General features: G+C 41.5%; 1 protein-coding gene across 1 annotated transcript; it reads right to left on the bottom strand.

The window, feature by feature from the left end:
* Nucleotides 1–3,486: 3,486 nt before the first annotated feature.
* Nucleotides 3,487–5,459, bottom strand: LOC131659046 (uncharacterized). Its single transcript, XM_058928289.1, has 2 exons — nt 3,976–5,459; nt 3,487–3,583 (listed from the first exon to the last, which is right to left on the bottom strand). The coding sequence occupies exons 1-2, from the start codon at nt 5,457–5,459 to the stop codon at nt 3,487–3,489; spliced, it is 1,581 nt and encodes a 526-aa protein (XP_058784272.1).
* Nucleotides 5,460–13,642: the final 8,183 nt, after the last annotated feature.

The following is a 13,642-nucleotide window of genomic DNA, read 5'->3' as shown; positions in this document are numbered from 1 at the left end:
CAGGCGCAGCATGGCGAATGAATTTGGGGAGATCTTCTTCATCATCATCGTCCACGGCGAGAACCTGACTTCCAGAATTGGTGCTTGCACTGACGAACACTTGAGAAATGGGGGGAATCACCTTCTTTCCAGGAATTATGCTGAGCTGAGTAGAAGAAGATGGTTGATACCCAAGGCCATACTTGTCTCGCTTCTCATGAACATCAATCAGCTTGCCCCAGGCACTATGGGGAGTACCAGCTTCTAAGAAGGCCTTAGCATCATTTAAAGACGAGAGTGGTGCTCCGAGTTCCCTCTTATTCTCAACCACGGGGAGTTTATCAACCGACACAATCTCTAAGGCCTGAAAAGGTGTCTCTTGTATCTCTCCTTCCACTTCAACATAACGGTATGATGCCAGATTATTGACTATCAAATCCTCTTCACCAGTGATCACAACAATCTTGTCGTTCACAACAAATTTCAAGCACTGATGGAGAGTGGATGTCACAGCCCCAGCAGCATGAATCCAAGGACGACCCAAGAGGCAAGTGTACGAAGGGTTTATATCCATAACGTAGAAGGCAATGTAGAACATGTGAGGACCAATCAAGACAGGCAGATCAATTTCTCCTTCTACGGACCTTCTAGAACCATCAAATGCTCTAACACTCATAGTGCATGGTCTCATCATAATCCCATCCATACTCAGCTTAAACAAAGTGGCCTTGGGCATCACATTAAGAGAAGAACCTGTATCAATCAGAACTCGAGACAACACAGCATCAAGACACTTGACGGAGATATGCAATGCTTTGTTATGTGCCCTACCCTCAGGTGGAAGTTCATCATCAGAAAAACCCAAACAATTACCAGCAGCAATGTTGGTCACAACCCCTTCAAATTGAGGCACAGTAATGTCTTGAGTTACGTGAGCGGAAGCCAGAACTTTCATAAGAGCATCACGGTGAGCTTCTGAGTGCACCAAAAGGGACAAGATGGAGATTTTAGCTTGAGTTTGGTCAAGTTGATCAATCACTTTGTAATCACTTTTCTTAATGATCTTCAAGAGTTGCTCGGCATCTTGTGCATTACGTGTTACAGGAGGATCAACAGCAACTTGCTTTCCTTTTGCTTGTGTACTAGCCTCTTTATTGGTCTCTTTAGGAAGTGGAGGAGGGGCAGCAAAGATCCGACCACTACGGGTAATGCCACTAGTGCCAGTAATATTAATGATGCTCGAATTACCCACTGGAGGACAATCATATTTCTTCCCTCGAATATACACGGCATTATAGCTCCAAGGGACGGCCTTAGAATCGTTCACAGGAGAAGGAACAAGAGACGAGGATGGAGGGGTCGAAGGAGCATTTGGAACCTGAATAACCAAAGGAGTCCTCGGAGCCTGAATGACCAAGGGAGTACTCGGAGCCCGAATGACCAAAGGCGTGCTCTGATTCTTTGACACCTCAGCAGGATGGTAAGGTATCTCTAGAGTAGCCACATCTTCGACAGGAAAGACCCTTTCCACTCTAAGAACGCCTTCATCCATTAGTTTTTGAATTTCTTCTTTCAACCTAGTGCATTCCTCAGGGTTAGAAGAACATTGCAAACAGTAGTCATGTAGTTCACACAAAACCTTTTGTTGCTCAAGATACTCTCTGACAACTGCTAGCGGCATCCTTACCTCATTAACATCACTTACTAGGATCTGATCATCACATGACTCAATAGCATTGGTCGCACCAGCGTGAGGAGGCATAGGATTATTCTGCACATTAGGACCAGTAGGAGTGAACGAGATGAGCTTGTCATCGAGAAGATCCTGGACTTTGTATTTTAATGCTTTACACTTTTCAATCGTATGGCCTGGAGCGCCTGAGTGGAATTCACAACGAGCATTGGCATCATATCCCGGAGGAAGAGGACTAGGCGGAGGGCCCATTTCGCGGAGTTGCACCAACTGACCAGCAAGTAATTGGGGAAGGAGCTGGGCATATGGCATCGGAATTGGATCTATACGCCTATCAGGGTACCTCTGCCTTTGTGGAGCTCTTTGACCTTGAGGCCTAGGATTCTGTTGACGATTCTGAGGAGCAACGACTTGTGGTTGTGGTACGAAAGGCTGTTGGGGTGCCATCCATGGTTGTGGAAATGCAGCAGCATATGCCTGAGGGACATATGGACCAGGAACAGCATAAGGCATCGGATAATAAGGAGGTGGAACAGCAGAGTATGCAGGAGCTCGGCTTTGGTCAACAGAGGCAGTGCTAGTCTCACCTTCCTTCTTCTTCACAAACCCAGAATACGGCTTCTTACCATTACCACTTGAGTTGCTAGGACTAGCAACACCTTGAATGGTACCAGCTTTTACACAGTTCTCAACCCGTTCACCAATGATAACCACATCTGAGAAGGACGGAGAAGTATTACTAACCATGTGTTGAAGGTACGGCCCTTTCAGAGTACCCATAAACAGATCAATCAATTCTCGGTCAAGAAGAGGAGGTTGAACTCGAGCAGCAAGTTCACGCCACCTCTGGGCATATTCTTTGAAAGATTCTTCAGACTTTTGTGACATATTTTGCAGTTGGGCACGGCTAGGAGCCATAGCAGTATTGTAGTGGTATTGTTTCAAAAAAGCATCGACAAGTCCTCCCCAAGTACTGACATTGGCCCTCTCAAGTTTCATATACCACTCCAACGGAGCTCCTGTGAGACTGTCTTGGAAGAAATGCATAAGCAGAGGTTCGTTCTCGGCGTGAGCGGCCATCTTACGACAGTAAGAACGAATGTGAGTTTCCGGGCAAGTAATTCCCCGGTACTTATCAAAATCCGGCACCTTGAACTTCGGCGGAATAACAATTCCAGGTACCAAGCTCAGGGCAGCGGTATCGAAACTCGAAGTTTTAGCAACCTCAACGGCCTTAAGGCGTTCTTCGAGAGCTTGGTACATCTTAGCAGTCTCGGTCAACTCAGCAGTAAGATCATGTTCAAGATCAATAACCTCATGGTGGTCATCCACTACCTTTGCTATACCCTCAACAGGAATCTCCTTAGTTTTTACTCCCCCATCAGCAGAGTTAGTGGGAGTATCTTTGATCAATCCAGCGACGCTCTTTCTGAGCTCTTCTTGTCCTTGAACAACGACATGGAGAGTCTCCATAAGTTGGGTCATTCTTTCCCCCATAACATCCATATCCCTACGGAGGGCAGCTTGATTCTGTTCAAATTGTTCCATGATTCTCTCGTTACTCCTGGTGCGGTAAGGATGTAAGAAAGTCAGCTTCGTCGTCGGGAAAGAAATCTGATGCTGAAAAGGACCCCAATTAGTGTCTTGTATAATAACCTGAAAAATGCAATGTGACAATGTGAATGTATGAGTGCATGTGTGCATATGATGTGTTGTGTCATTTTCAGGGTATCCAAAGTAAGATTGATAGTCAAGAACAAATAACAACGTGACGAGAGAGATATCAAGTGAAAACGGAAAGCAATTCATTTCATTCATAATAGCCCCCTAAGGCGAGTAGGTTCAAACACAAATAACAATGTTTCAATATAAAGAGCAATAGAGACCCCATCCAACAAGTCTGGTGGTGATCTACAAACAAATTCAATTATCAATTCATCTCTATGTAGAACAAAGGCCCTCCTTGTCTGAAATGGGCGTCACTCCACTTCTTTGTTTCGTCAAATAGCTTCTTAGTCGTCTCCCGATCTCTTCCTTTGACAAGGCTTTGGATCACTTCATCCTTTCGGAATAACTGTGTGTCTAGATTCTTGCAGCAATCCCTGAGTTCGTCACACCCTTTGCATTCTGGGATATAGGTCTTCTCAAGTGCATTTGCTTCACTCATCATTTGATCTCTGAGCTTGACATTCTCTTCAGCTAGTCGGGCGGTGCGGAGGTGACTTCCTTTCAGTTGGGTCTCAACTGCTATTCTCTGAGTGGTCTCTTCTTCCAGTTTCTTCTTCAAGGTCCTCAACTCATACTTGGTTTCTTTCTCCAGTCGGAGCTTGTGGGCTTTCAGGTCTTCTTGATACTCTCGTCTGAGCTTCTCTTTTTCTTCCTTTATAGCCTTTTCTATAACCCTTTGAGGGTCTTCAGTAGGAGCAACAACAGCTTTTCCGTCCTTTTCAGTTCTAACTCTCTTCCTGGCTTGAGAAGACTCTCCTTTGAGAGTTTTAAGTTCACGGGCCAGTTCATTCTTTGTCTGTTTAAGGAAATAGCGTTTCAAATCCATATCCCTATCTTTCTCTTTCAGTCTCAAATTGGCGACGCGGACCTGGTCAAAACGTTCTCTTGATACCATAGTTTCTGATATCTTCGGAGGTTGTGCATACAAGAGAGGAACTTCCGGGAATGGTAACAAAAGTGTCTTGACTCTCTCCTTAACCCAATTGGTATAGGGCTCCATAGCAATGGCATTCTTGGCTCCCAGAGTGGATCTCTCACCTATATGAATGTTATTCCAGGCCTTCCTGATTTCCTCAAGCGCTATAGGGTCAGCTCCCTTTTCAAAGTATACGGATTGGTAAATCTCCCTATCCGAAGGCCCACTCTTCATGGTATAGCCCAACTGACGAAGGGCTAGAACTGGGTTGTAGTTAATACATCCTCTTGTCCCAATGAGCGGGACGTTACCAAAGTTTCCGCACCTAATAATGACTTCAGATATGCCTGTTCGGAATTGATACCACACGATATCGTTTGCCGTAAGTCCCATGATTCTCTGAGACCATTTCTGAGTAGAGGTAACAAACGGACCACTAGCAGGTAAGTGAGATTTGAACCATTTATATAACAGCGGCAGGCAACCTCGGATAGCCCCCCTTTTACCATGCCGAGAGTGAATAGAATAATATGTGTCAGCCAATAGGGTGGGTATTGGATTCTTGTCCATAAACAGACATATAGCAGCCAAATCAACGAACTTGTGAATGTTGGGAAACATCACAATTCCATAGATCAGAGCGGCCAAAATAGCATTGAAAGCCTCCCATATTCCTTTGTCAGCAAATTCTTGAGCTTTTTCAACCAGGAAACTCATGTAGAAGCCATGTGTATCACCATTCTTCTTCCAGTTATCATGAACATCTCCCAAGCTCAAATAAAGAGCGTTGGCAATGTAATCCAACCTAGGTTTCTCTGGGACACAAACAAAAGGCACTCTGTGTTGAATCTTGATGTTGAGGAGGCAAGAGTACTCTTCGAGAGTGGGAGCTAGCTGATAATCTGAAAATGTGAAACAACGGATATCTGGGTCGTAGAACTGAAGAAGAGTAGATAAGGCCCATTCGTCGACCCGCGAGTACAAAAGAGATAATATGTTGCCATAGTTGCCACTGAACACTGTTTCATTATGACCAGTGACCAATTCACCCAATTGTCCCAATTGAACCATACCCTCGCGATGGAAAGTATAAGTGTGTGTGCGCCTTGTAGCTCCTTGATTGACGGTCACGTTGTTATCCATCCTTGACAGAGATTGATATTTTCTGGATACCCTGAAAAATGACATGCAAATGAGAATTAACTTTTTTCTTTTCTTTCTTTTCTTTCTTTTCTTTTTTCTTCTTTTTTTTCTTTTTTTTTTTTTTTTGAAATGTAAACATGCTATGATGAAAATGATGCAGATTGGGTCCCCACGACATGGAGGGACCAAGGCAATAATTCTGAGCAAGAAGATATCATAGGATCAAAGGTCCGGCATAGATCAGAGAACCAGAAGAACCATAATCATCAATAGAACCAAATAGTCACCCACAGAACCAAATAGTCACCAACGGTACCTGTCATGTATATCCCTCCCCACTCACGGGTGTAGTCTAGGTCAGGGTAGGTCAAAATGGCAACCAGCGTTATCAGTCCTCCTGAGGCACCAATGTTGTTGCATCTACATGCCAACAATGATACCCCATTTGGACCTCGACTGGGCGTGGGTCTCATGATCGCACTAGACAAGACCTGACATCTCATCGGCGTCATGACTATCCACTCTATCCTAGGTATCCTATGTGTCACTCTGGCCTGGGTATTGGGCCTTTTACCTCATAGAGACAATCCCACCCAACCTGCAAAACAGAACAGAAGACCCCAAGGAACACAGAATATAATCCATATGCATGATGTGCAAACAGAAATAAACATGATATGCAAGCCGAAAAATAAACATGCAAACATATATACAAGGTATAGACATAAAAACAAATAAACACCCAGTAAATAAACAAACAAACGCAGGCTAGGATCGACTCGCTAAGGATGGACCAGCAACAGGTCTAGCAACATCCCCAGCAGAGTCGCCAGCTGTCGCACGCTCGCGAAAAATGAACAGAGTCGCCACCAATATATTTATCCCATAAGGGAAAGGAATATCAGGAAACCTAACAAAGGAAGGAACAGGGTCTTGCGACCAGAGAATCAAGGTACGGGAGTCGGTTACGCAAGGGGAAGGTGTTAGCACCCCTCACGCCCATCGTACTCGATGGTATCCACCTACGTTTGTTTCTATCTAAAGGGTGTATATCATGTCTATGTCTAAATGCGAAATGAATGCAAAATGTAGGGAAAATAAAGAATTGTACTCGCACGGGCCCTACCCCGCTGCCTACGTATCCTTTTCAGGAATCAGAGTTACCGTAGCTCGGCTTACGATTTTCTGTTTGTTTTTGTGTTTTTTAATTGGGCGGAGTCAACGTTCACACTCTTGCATAAGGGAAGACCTACGATGCGTACGAGTGGAAATGACAGTGCCCTTAAGAGAAGAAAAAGAGAGATTGGTTTGTGTCTTTTAGGGTAATTCCATGATGACGAGAACCCACTACAAGGTCTCGCATCACTTCCTTACTTTTGCTTTAAATCTGACCATTTATTAGTGTTTTGAGTGTTTTTGGTTGGTGTTTTTTTAAGGGAATTTATTTGTGATTTAGATCATACCAAAAAGAGTTTTGTTTGTTTTTTTTTGAATATTTAGAGAATGCACATCGAGGCCTACGCCACAATCGTTTCTCTAAATAACGGTTAAGAAATATATCGAAATCTACATTCCAATCATTTCTTTTCCGTTAAGTAAAAGAGATACAAAAGAGTTTTTTATGAATATTTAGAGAATGCACATCGAGGCCTACGCCACAATCGTTTCTCTAAATAACGGTTAAGAAATACATCGAAATCTACATTCCAATCATTTCTTTTCCGTTAAGTAGGAAAGAACATACATCGAGGCCTACGCCTCAATCATTTCTTTCCTACCATGAAATATAGCAACGGTATGATCTTCATCGGTTTTTATTAAGTATTTTAAAAGTTGAAAAGAAAAAGAATGAAAGAAGGGCACTAACCTATTCTCTAATCTATGTTATGCACTAAAACCTATTAAAGGTCTAAACTAAAATCTAAGGGAAAGCCTACCTAAAGAGAGTTATTATTAACAACTAGGGGGCATTCTTGGTATTTCACAAAGTAAAAGAAATTCACAAAAATAATAGAAATAAGACTCTAAACTATTAAAGGAAATATTCACAAACAATACTATTTTTATTCATTTTTAAGACTATTTTTTGAATTAAGACTAAACAAGAACTATTTGTTTAACATGAGAACCAATCAAAAACAAAGAAAATTAACTATTACAATTCTAAAAAACTAAGTACTCATAAAATTCTAATTGAGTAGAAAAATATTTTTGTCATTTTTATTTGAGCAGAAAAAGGATTAACATGCAAAAGAATAAAAGAAATGAAACTATTTTTATCTGCCTTTTTTATTAACAGCAGGGGGTGAATTAGTAAAAAACAGAATGAACTGGATTATACACAATGCAGTAACGGGCCAAAACTGGGAGGTGTAAGCATTATTGCGCCAGGCCCAAGAGAACACCTATGTACGCGGCCCAACAAAGCTCATTCTAATTTCATTTTATTTTGTATTTTATTCAATCAGCAACTATCTCCTCTAGCACATGGTACACATGAAGGAAATATCTAACATGGCATAATAACATACACCAATCGGTGCAGTGGGATTTAAGTCACAAACAAACAAAATTAATGCATAGACCAATTAAAACATGACAACTCAGCGGCTAATGATTGAGAATGGACAAAAGAGCCATTAGAATGGGAGGCTCAAGCCAATCATTCGCTGCCACGTATGCAAGTCCTAAAAAACTCATGCAATACACAGGCGGCGGAGGTTCCCCTCAACGGCTTTCTTCTCCGGCTAGCCTGGCGGCGGAGCCACTCGTTTTTTCCAGAAATCAACGAAACTAACACCAATCAACTCGGAATCCCATAGAGATCACAGATCCGACCTTAATTTCCATCAAATTTTCCCTTAGCATGCAAACTGAACATGATAAAAAGACCCTGGCTCAAAGGCGTTTCACCTGAACGCGTGCTAACTACGGTGAAACGTTCATAATCGTGCGTAAAACTTGAAAACAAACACGCATCTAATCACGTAACCGAACCGGTATCTCATCAGCAAAACAATACAAGAAGCATATAAAAAGCATATCAAATCTCACACATATGCAGCACACGGTAGGATTCATGCTAGTCGGATTCGTTCTTCAAATGGATGAACATTCATGCGCCTTATTCATTTTCTATATGCGAGGAGATTTCAGAAAGCTTACTAGTGGTTTATCTGCAAGAGCTGGTGCAAGATCTCCGTCGCTACGAACCGGTCCTTGTCTCTCGTTGACGTGAGTGCAAGAAGCTAGTTGAATAGGTGCAGTCTTTAGGGAAATATGCGTGCTCTTCTTGATGCTTTCAGGTGAGGAAATCCACGGTAGAAACTGAGGATGACGATGAAAACGTGCTAGTGCATGAGGTAAAGATGAACGCCATGGATGAAGCTTGGTGGAGACGACGGTTATGGCTATCAGAGTTTGTTACGGTTTGTAACAAACTTCTGTTTTGGTGGAGGGAGTGAAAAGATAGAGAGAAAAACGAGATGAGAGTGAAGAGAGAGATCTTTGAACGAGCATGTGAAGTGAGAGAGAAGGGTGTGGAGAATGAAAAAGCGTGAGAGTATGGAGAGAAGAGATTCTGAGATGAGAAGAAGAGTGAGAAGACTCGTGAGTGTGTGCAAGATTGTTTATATAAGGCAAGTGTGAAGTGAGTGAAATGATTTTCTTGAATATGGGACTCTGATAAAGCTTGTAGCAAGTTCTCTTCTCTTTTCTTTGGTGTGGGACCTCGATAGGTGAATGTAGTGTAACCTCTTCAAACTTAATGAGCAAGTTTGTATATTTGTAGTAAGCCTTGCATCTCCTTTATGGGATCAATGAGTGCATGGGCATTAATGGCAAGAGGTGGTGGCCATACACTTTAATGCATGTTGCAGCCTTATCTTTGCACCAGAGATTCACACCAAGGCTTTGTCCCATGCATGCCCATGTCCCTTACTTTGCTCCTATATATCTCAAGCTATAATTCACTATTTGATTCACCTTCGGGTTCACCGTAAAGAGGGCGTGTAATGGAACAATGTTGGTGTTTGAGATTCATTGAGGCGAGGTTTGTACATGGAGTGAGGGGCGTGCAAACATGATGGTTCAAAACACTTGAGTGCCTGGGCGTGTGGCCTGAATTTGTGCACTGGCCTTGGCAGAAATGCAGTTAGGTAGAGGAGTGACTTTGTAGCCTTGCAACTTGCCCCATGCATGTCCAAAATTGGTGGTACTAGGCTCAGTAGATAGAGGACATGGCAAAGAGTGACTTAGAATCAAGCTTGTTCAAGATAGTGACTTGTGGAGGAAGAAAGAGGCGTTGACATTTGGCCCACCATGTGTTTGCTGAAATGTATGCGTGTGCCTTAAGAATCTGCCTTGGCTGCCTGCAGGATTTGGTCAGGGTTGGGGCACCACTTTGAAGGCTTGTATCTCACACAATATTTGTCCAATTGTACCCATTCTTGTTTCAATGGATAGAGGAGATGGCAAGGAAAATAATGATACCAAGTTTGCATTCATGGCATTTTTGTAGGGCTCAAAAAACGGCTGGAGATTTGGCATGCCATGTGTTTGTGAAAATGCCAGGTCATGCCCTGACTTGTGACCTGAAATGTGACCTGATTCAAATGAGTTTCCAGCAACTTCTGAACACTTTGACTCTTCATACAAGCTTCAAATGAAAAAGTGTCCAACTACAAAGTTGTTCTCCTCCATGAGAGGAACAACTTTGATGTTGGAAGTTTCTTCAAAAAATGTCATTTGCCACGTGTAAATCAGGGCTGAAGTGGACTGCTCATCAAGATTCAAAATGCCAAAATATTTTCTAAGTGTTGAAAATTGCCTTTTTACTATTTTTTGCAACTTTTTGTCGAACTCCCGATTTTATCCATTCTTCGACTTTTCTTGATTAATTTTCCACCAAAAGTCAATATTTGAATAATTTTCCGATTTTGACCCAAAGTCAACTGTTCCGATTTTTCCGACTATTGATGGAATTCCCGATTAAATCTCTTCCACTCATATCTAGTCAAGCAAACACATCCACATAGCCAGTATGAGAACTTTTCCACACATAGAAGCCACTTCTGATTAACTGTTGACCAAAAAGTCAACTGGTTGACTTTGGTCAAAGTAACCCTGATTTAAAGAACCAGATAATTTGCAAGCTTGTACCCTCTAATCATTGCCTTGATTTGAAGCATAGAGACACCCCAATCTAGGAGGACTTCAATGAACATAGAGCCACATGATTATGCCTCAGTTTCCCCATTCTCTGATCAGACTTCTTTGCAACAGAGCTTTTTCTTGCTAGCCCTTGAATAGCACCTATGATATGAATGCATGGGTATGGATTATGGCCTAAGTGATGTATGTACATGAATGCAAAGCCTAAGCCAGTTAGAAGTTAAGGGGTAGGACAAATTTGGGGTATGACAGTCATGAATCAACCAGTTTTGACTTTCCAGACGAGGACGTCATGTACCTCAAGATGAAATATTACGACGAGCCACTACCAGACGAAGGACCTGAGATAGGATCCCAATGGGGCTTAATATTTGACGGAGCTGTCAATGCTTATGGACGAGGAATTGGGGCACTCATTGTTACACCTTAGGGTACCCATATTCCATTTACCGCCAGATTAACTTTCAAATGCACAAACAAAGAGGCCGAATATGAAGCTTGCATCATGGGTCTCGAAGAAGCCGTGGATCTAAGAATCAAACGCTTGGATGTATACGGAGATTCTGCTTTGGTCATTAATCAAATCAAAGGAGAATGGGAAACACGCCAACCAGGGCTAATTCCTTATAAAGACTACGCGAGAAGATTGTTACCATTCTTCGACAGAGTAGATTTTCATCACATTCCTCATGAAGAAAACAACTTGGCTGATGCATTAGCCACACTCTCTTCCATGATTAGGATAAATTATTGGAATGACATTCCTCGGATCAACGTTATGCGCCTGGATAGGCCCGCTCATGTTTTTGCAGTAGAAGCAATCATCGAAAACAAACCGTGGTATCACGACATCAAAAACTTTCTTCAAAGACAAGAGTACCCTCTTGGGGCATCAAAGAAAGATAGAAAAACTTTGAGAAAGTTAGCTGGCAGATTCTTCCTGAATGAAGATGTTCTGTATAAGAGAAATTTCGACATGGTTCTGCTCAGATGCGTTGACAAGAAAGAAGCAGAAACACTCATGAGAGAAATACATGAAGGTTCCTTTGGTACTCACACCAACGGACATACCATGACAAGGAAAATACTGAGAGCAGGATATTATTGGCTGACGATGGAGTCAGATTGCTACCAGTATGCAAAGAGGTGTCACAAATGTCAGATTTACGCTGATAGAATTCATGTGCCACCATCTCTTCTCAACATACTCTCTTCCCCTTGGCCTTTCTCCATGTGGGGAATCGACATGATTGGAATGATCGAGCCGAAAGAGTCCAACGGACATCGCTTCATCTTGGTAGCCATAGACTATTTCACCAAGTGGGTTGAAGCAGCTTCATATGCAAACGTTACAAGACAAGTTGTCGTCAGGTTTATCAAGAATCACATCATCTGCCGCTACGGCGTTCCTAGTAGGATAATCACTGACAATGGGTTAAATTTGAATAACAAAATGATGATATCAATAGTGGCATCTACACCCTACTTTGGGGTGATTGAAGAGATTTGAGAAGTTGATTATGTTGTGTTTAAAGTTCCTGTATTTAAATGCAAATGGATTGATATCAATAGTGGTGTAAAAATCGGTGAATTTGGAATTACACTGGTTGATCTTAGCAAGTTAGCTTATGTGGACGAACCTTTCATCATGGCATCTCAAGAAAAACAAGTATTTTATGTCACATATCCTTCTAATAAAAGGTGGTCAGTTGTTCTACAAGGAAAGATGCATGATAGTGATGAAAATCAAGATGCGAATCTTGATGTTTCCGAAACTTCTCCTTTCTCAACAAATGTGCCTACCTTCATTGAAGAAAATGTAGAGGATGATGTGCATGCTATTCACATAGATCATGAATAAGGGATATAGGAGAACTAGTAAGGTGTTTTTTATAAGTTAATTCGACTTTGATTTCTAATTGTTTTTATTTTGTGCTTAATTTTATGTCTAATTGTTTTTATTTTGTGCTTAATTTTATGTCTAATTGTTTTTATCTTGTACTTAATTTTATGTCTAATTTTTTTTATCTTGTGTTTAATTTGATGTCTAAATTTTTCTATTTTGTTTAAACAGATACATGGCTGATTCAACCGACAAGTCCTCTTCATCTAGTAATCCTAATAAAAAAAGAGTTAGAGGTCAAACTTTGATGACACAAATTGACAAAGTTCATCAAACAGGCGAAAAGATAAAGATCGAGTTTGATCTAAAAACCTACGAATGTACTGGTGTTGATAAAAATGCTGCAAATTTAAAGAGTTATATAGCATCTCTAGCTCGGCAGAGATGTTCTATTTTGAAAGATGAGTGGAAAGACGTAGATAATGGGATAAAAGACGCTATATGGCTTGATATTCAGGTATTTTAAATTCAACACTTTATTATATTTTATAATCACATATATACTAACAACATATGCCATATACTGTATATGTAGGCTCATTTCACTATTCCAAATTGTTGTGTTAAAGACAAGGAGGGTAAAATCAAGGATCCGCTGAAGAAGGAATGGATCAAATATGCAGGAGAGAGATGGAGAGTGTCATACCCTAATTTTGACCCCCCCTGAGATGTCATATCTTTATAACTTTTCATCAAAGTCAAAGCATATACTCAGAGCAGTCACTTATTCATCTGGTACTTTGTCGAGGGTGCTCAGGAACAAAAGAGCTCAGGCAAAGGATCAATCAGTAAAAGGGATGGTCTGTAACACAACCATGGGACTCAAAAGCTTCATTCTATTCATCTATGATTGATTAGATACCCATCACCTGGACTCAGGATTGCTTACTTCACCAGTCTAGGGTTTTGAGCCCATCAAGGACTAAAATCAGGGATCACATTTGGGAAACCCTAGAAAGCTCAAGGGCATCACTCAAAGGCTTCAATCATCTTCAAATGATCCATATAACAACATCCATTGGGCATCACACCTCAATTCAAGAACCGCAATCATCAATTTCATTTGGTCGACAATTAGGGTTTTTGACCTAATTCACCTGGATAATTG

Source organism: Vicia villosa, linkage group LG1 (assembly GCF_029867415.1).
Source record: "Vicia villosa cultivar HV-30 ecotype Madison, WI linkage group LG1, Vvil1.0, whole genome shotgun sequence".
NCBI lineage: Eukaryota > Viridiplantae > Streptophyta > Magnoliopsida > Fabales > Fabaceae > Vicia > Vicia villosa.
Note: the sequence above shows the minus strand (reverse complement) of the source record. Positions and strands in the feature narration are given on the sequence as shown.

Excerpts from the sequence above, each read along its gene's own strand:
- LOC131659046 (XM_058928289.1), bottom strand. The coding sequence starts at position 5,459 with ATGGATAACAACGTGACCGTCAATCAAGGAGCTACAAGGCGCACACAC. Across the intron at positions 3,584-3,975 it reads CGACTGGAGAAAGAAACCAA|ATCACCACCAGACTTGTTGG; the intron begins GTATGAGTTGAG and ends ATTTGTTTGTAG.